Raw genomic sequence first — 6233 nt, 5'->3', positions numbered from 1 at the left:
TTTTACGAACCTTCTTTTTACTTTGATCGTTGACGGAGAAGGCAGCATAACCACCCAATCGCAAGCACAAGTGTAAGAATCACATGTAAATTCCATTTGGTATTTTCTACTAATGTAATTTAAATTGTTTAGATTTTAGCACCCATTTATTTTGATGCGTAGCGAACATATTATTTAAATAAAGGCTTAAAGTACGTGCTCGCAAAATCGCGTTTCATTCTCCAGTCAGCACACTAAAATACTTTTGCGTATAACCTAAAATTGTACAAAGAACCAATATGAGCTGCGAGGAAAATACGATTCCTGAGGGATCTGCCGTACCGTCATCCAGCGCATCGGCCATAATAAGTGTAACCGCATCACCAGTCGCACCTCCTTCACTTCAGGAACTCGCGACAATCGAAGCACCTTCACAAACTTGGACAACTGCGCTAATTGATAGGGAATCTCGATTCGTCGGTGCTATATCCGCGCAAGAGGATGTATTTTCAGGTGCAATAGCATTAGGTACCAGTCATATAGGGGAGCATTCACAGATGGCACCTTTAGCCAGCACAACCGTCACTTCCTGTACATCCGCAGGTGCAACCTTATCGGACACATGTGAATTTAGGCGCTCCAATTTCGTCACCGCCCACACGTGTTCAGGCCCTAACCTCAAAATACGATGCGTACATTCGGCAAGCGCCTTTGACGACATTTATAGAGTCTGGCCCGTTATCTGCACATGTACATGGTATCAGAACCTCAGCGATGAACTCATACCCTTCCACGGCGCTGTACAACGGTGTAGGTAATTTTGGGGGTCACAGACCAGCTGCCAATTCGACATTTGTTTATTCAATCGCTGAAGGGGCACCGCAGAGTGGTAACGTTACGCATTCATGCGCACATAGGTTTTCGGGCGCTTCGCAGGTTCAAGCGCCATATGCTCCACCATGTACTGCGCCGGTGTGGACATCTCGCCAGTCTCAACCGTTTTCGTTTATACCACCAGCATCAGGGTTGCCGAATGTGGCGAACGGAAGTCAAAGTGCATGGGGCGCAATGGGTCAGTCAGGGCCATACACAACTTACGATGCAACGTTGCTGCCCTCGCATGTAGCTGCGAGGCAAGCCATTACTAAGGACTTACCCTCCTTTTCCGGTAAGCCGGAAGCTTTATTTATTACTAATTATGTTCAATCTACGGAGCGCTGCGGGTTTTCTGACCAAGAGAATCTTATTCGGTTGCAGAAGTGCTTGAAAGGCGCTGCACTTGAGTCAGTCCGAGGAAAATTAATGATGCCTGCCACGGTAAACTTGGCCATCGAAACTCTGCGTATGCTCTTCGGTCGGCCAGACGTGATTCACGAAACTCTCCAACGTAAGCTGCGAGAGGTGCCTCCTGTACGGATCGAAAGGTTAGAGAGCTTCGGCCTGGCTGTGCAAAATTATAGGGCGACGATGCAAGCTCTGGGTCTCGATGGCTATTTGAACGATCCCATGCTACTCAACGAACTCCTGAGTAAACTTCCAAGTGAAATGAAGCTGGAATGGGGTAGACGTCGTTTAAGTCTTGCACGCGTAGATATTATTGCGTTTGATGAGTGGCTCGTCCCACCCCAGAGCTTGCATCAGGTTACTCCTGTTAATAGCGTTCCATCAGAGGTGAAGGTAGGAAATAAAGGGCGCCGGGAACGGTTACTTGTCCACGACGCATCCTCAACTTCTGCCAGTCGTACGCCGGGGTCGCAGAAGGTCTCGTGCCATAAGTGTACAGGTGCACATGATTTAGCTGAGTGCCGTGAATTCAAGGCATTAAGTAGGCAATTACGCTGGCAGTTAATTAAAGAGAAGAGACTTTGTATACGATGTTTTAAGAATCACCAGGTTCGTCGATGCAATTCCAACAAATGGTGCGGCGTCGATGGATGTCGTTTGGCTCATAATCCGTTGCTGCATGGGCAGCGACTTCAACAACAAACTAAGCCACATGAAAGCGATGATACAGGGAATGCTGAAGTCGAAAATTCCGTGATATGCTTGCATCAGAAGCCGCATGACAGAGCTATCTTCAGGTATGTTCCCGTAACTTTACACGCCAACGGTGTAACTCTGGAAACAGTTGCACTTATCGATGAAGGTGCATCTTGTACATTGTTGGACGATACCCTGGCTCGACAACTCAAGCTTAGTGGCCCTAGCGAGGATCTTTGTCTCAGGTGGACAGGCAATATTACCCAGCAAGATAAGAATTCTCAAATCGTATCCTTTGAGATTTCAGCAAGAGGAAACGACTCTGTTAAATATGGTATGCGAAGCGTACGCACCATCGCGAATTTGAAGTTGCCGCGACAATCGCTGCAAGTGGGCGACATACGGGAGCGCGATCACCTTAAGTCACTACCTATAGTGTCGTACGACTCATCCAGAGCTGGACTCCTGATTGGCCTAGATCGCGTAAAACTGTGTGTACCGTTGGAGGTTCGTCAAAATCAAAACGATGGCCTGGTAGCAGCGCGCTGTCGACTAGGATGGTCTGTCTACGGTCGTGATAAGCACGATAGGTCGCCCAACGAGAGATTGATGCACATTTGTGAGTGCAGTAAAGATGGCAACCTCGACAACCTAATGCGATCATTCTTTTCTGTTGAGTCAGTTGGAATAAGTCCAACTGTTAAACCTCCAATGTCAAAAGACGATGAGCGTGCGTGGCAGATAATGCAAAGCACAACAAAATATGTTGAAAGTGAAAGGAGATGGGAAACGGGGCTCTTGTGGAGATTTGATCGCATTGATCTACCGCAGTCGTATCAAATGGCGCTCAAACGGCTTGAGTGTTTGGAAAGAAAAATGGATAAAGATCCACATTTAAAAGACTTCATCACAGAATGCATTCAAGACTATCTTCGCAAAGGCTATGTGCGGAAGTTAAGTGCAGACGAGATTTCCACAGGAGGAAAGGCATGGTACATTCCAATTTTTTCAGTAATAAGCGTCAACAAGGGCAAGAGGCGGCTGGTGTGGGATGCAGCCGCGAAAGTTGAGGGAACTGCTTTGAATGATGTGCTACTTAAGGGTCCTGACCTATTGAGATCCTTGGTCGGTGTTTTGCTTCGCTTTCGTGAAAAACCGGTGGCATTGTGTGGTGACATTCGCGAAATGTCTCACCAGGTTGGAGTCATAAAAGCGGACCAAGCCGCGCAACAGTTTCTATGGCGTGACGGTGATAGAACTCGTGAGCCAGACACTTTCGTTATGGTCGTCATGACGTTAGGTGCATCTTGTTCGCCCTCCTTAGCTAACTATATTAAAAACAGAAACGCATACAGGTTTAAGGACAAGTTCACTTCCGCAGTTGCAGCCATCGTAGAAAATACATTCGTTGGTGACTGGCTTCAGAGTGTTGAAACAGAAGATGAAATGATCCTACTCGCAACGGAAGTGCCACACATCCATAAGGAAGGTGGCTTCGAAATGCGCCACTGGCTTTCCAATTCAAAACGAGTATCGCGTGTTATGGCAGGTCAATCTGGATTGGTAGATAAGTGCATTGAAGAGCCGGGCAATGATGCGGAAAATGTCCTTGGCATGTGGTGGCGACCACACACCGACGAACTAATGTTCGTGCAGCAATTTAAAGAGCAGTTTTTTGATGAATTAAGCATTCCAACCAAGAGAGAGATCCTTCGAGCGGTTATGACGATTTTCGACCCTCTAGGTTTGCTCGGTTTTTTTGTAATTAAGGCCAAAATGATACTTCAGGACGTTTGGAGATCGGGAGTGACGTGGGACGAACCCATACAAGACAAAGAGCGTTTCGCGTGGTGGAATTGGGTGCGAAAACTTCAATCCCTCAACAACGTGCGCATTCCAAGGTGTTACACATTCGTAAGCCGCTGCGAAAACCTTGAGCTTCATGTTTTTGTTGACTCCAGCATTCTCGCATACGCAGCGGTAGCTTATCTTCGGGCAGAGGTTAAGGGTGAGTTCTATTGTAGCTTGGTAATATCCAAAACACGCGTTGCACCCCTAAAACCTTTATCGGTACCGCGGTTGGAGCTGATGGCGGCCATCCTAGGACTGCGTCTAGCACGATTCGCGCAAGACGAGCTTTCTGTTGCCATTTCACGTCGAGTTTTCTGGTCAGATTCGAAGGATGTACTTTACTGGATACGATCTGATGCAAGGAAATTTAATCAATTTGTTGCGGTGCGTATCGGCGAAATATTGCAGGGGTCGCAGCTAAATGAATGGCGGTGGGTTTCGTCAAAACAAAACGTCGCAGATGACGGCACCAAATGGGACGATAATCTGACACTGGATAGCAACGCACGATGGTTTACTGGTCCTGACTTCCTTCGCGCGCCAGAACATAGCTGGCCCCAATCCGAGTTTATTATGCCTCATGAGGAGGGGCTTGATACGGTCCACCATGTGAATGATGAAATGGATGTTCGCAACAGTTGCGTTCCAGACCCCACACGGTTTAGTAAATGGGAAAGGCTTCGAGCAGTGCAGATGTGCGTGCTGCGTTTTCTTCGCCTTATTATGAAATCGGAAGCAAAGAATCCGGTAGCCGAGAGACTGCTACGAGAAAAAACTTGCGACGGCGCCGAGTTACTGATTTTCCGAGAATGCCAATCTGAAAGCTTTGCAGAGGAGTTGAACCAACTAAAACAACCTAAGGCTCGGGTAAGCCGTAAGAGCAAAATATTCAAATTTTCTCCTTACATAGATGAAAATGGGCTCCTACGAGTGAAGGGTAGAATAGATGCAGCAGGAGGAGTATCTTCAGATGTAAAGCGACCTATTATTCTGCCACGTGATCATCGAGTTACGTACTTGGTAATCGACTTCTAGCACCGTAGGTACCACCACCATCACAATGAAATTGTGGTCAACGAGATGAGGCAGCGGTTTTGTGTTCATGGTCTCAGGGCCCTAGTTAGAGCCACTGCAAAGAGGTGTCAACTGTGCCGTAACTACAGAGCTTCGCCAGAAGTGCCAGAAATGGGGCCACTCCCTTCGGAGCACATCGCTGCATTTACACGACCATTCACCTACACGGGTGTTGACTACTTCGGCCCGTTTGATGTTTTGATTGGTAAGCGGCATGAAAAGCGTTGGGGCGTGCTATTCACGTGTATGACCGTGCGAGCTGTTCATGTGGAGGTATCGGCGTCACTCTCTACTGACTCATTTCTGCTGGTACTGCGACAGTTTATGTGTAGACGTGGTGTACCGAGGCGTATTACGTCAGACAACGGTACGAACTTTCGAAGCGCAAGTCGTGTATTAGCACAGGAGATCGACAAGATTGCGTTTAACTTGGTAGAGCAAAAATATCCCGAAATTGAGTGGAGTTTTATACCACCAGCTGCGCCCCACATGGGCGGCGCCTGGGAGCGCATGGTGCGCACGATAAAATCAGTTCTGATGAGAATTTTGCCGAAAAATAGTCTACGAGAAGAAGTCCTACGAGCAGCACTCGCAGAGGCTGAAAGCACAGTCAATATGCGGCCGCTAACATACCTCCCGCTAGAGTCACCAGATAGCGAAGCTTTGACCACGAACCACTTTCTTCTTGGCTCTTCAAGTGGCATCCGCGAGAAAAGCGCTTGTGAAGTCAGCGCATCCACACTGAGTAAGAATTTTCGTATTTCCGGGCAAATAGCTGACCAATTTTGGAAGCGATGGCTCCGGGAGTATTTGCCATGTTTAACAAGACGTTCGAAGTGGTTCGGGTCCCAGACACCTATTCAGCTAGACGATGTTGTCGTTATTGTAGACGAAAACTTAAAGCGCAACACCTGGACCAGGGGCCGCGTATTTGATGTCATACGAGGCAATGACGGGCACATCCGGAGTGCGGTTGTGAAGACGTCAAGCGGTTTGGTCACACGACCGGTGGTAAAGCTCGCGCGTCTTGATGTTGAAGTTGCAAACCCCGTTGCGCCGCAAGAAGTTTGCGAGGAGGGGTGTTAACGCGCGAGCGTTAAATTATTAAATCAAAAATTGTCAATCACTTGTGCGTGCAGGGTTCTGGTGGTTGTATTTGCTAAACGTCACCTTTTCTTTTAGGTGCGCTCTTGCACGTTTTACGAACCTTCTTTTTACTTTGATCGTTGACGGAGAAGGCAGCATAACCACCCAATCGCAAGCACAAGTGTAAGAATCACATGTAAATTCCATTTGGTATTTTCTACTAATGTAATTTAAATTGTTTAGATTTTAGCACCCATTTATTT

The 6233-nt window shown here is 47.4% G+C and overlaps 2 protein-coding genes across 2 annotated transcripts; both read left to right on the top strand.

Moving 5' to 3' along the window:
• The first annotated feature begins 278 nt into the window (after window positions 1-278).
• Window positions 279-4744, top strand: LOC118750361. The gene is made up of 3 exons (XM_036485081.1): window positions 279-793; window positions 897-4677; window positions 4721-4744. Exons 1-3 carry the CDS (start codon window positions 279-281, stop codon window positions 4742-4744), a joined length of 4320 nt encoding a protein of 1439 aa, XP_036340974.1.
• A 251-nt stretch (window positions 4745-4995) lies between these two features.
• On the top strand, window positions 4996-5970 carry LOC118750360. Its single transcript, XM_036485080.1, has one exon. It carries the CDS (start codon window positions 4996-4998, stop codon window positions 5968-5970), a length of 975 nt encoding a protein of 324 aa, XP_036340973.1.
• The last annotated feature ends 263 nt before the right edge of the window (window positions 5971-6233 follow it).

Source organism: Rhagoletis pomonella, unplaced genomic scaffold (genome assembly GCF_013731165.1).
Source record: "Rhagoletis pomonella isolate Grant_MI unplaced genomic scaffold, Rhpom_1.0 Rhpom_scaffold_00215, whole genome shotgun sequence".
NCBI classification, from domain to species: domain Eukaryota; kingdom Metazoa; phylum Arthropoda; class Insecta; order Diptera; family Tephritidae; genus Rhagoletis; species Rhagoletis pomonella.
This window is presented reverse-complemented; position numbering and strand designations above follow the sequence as displayed.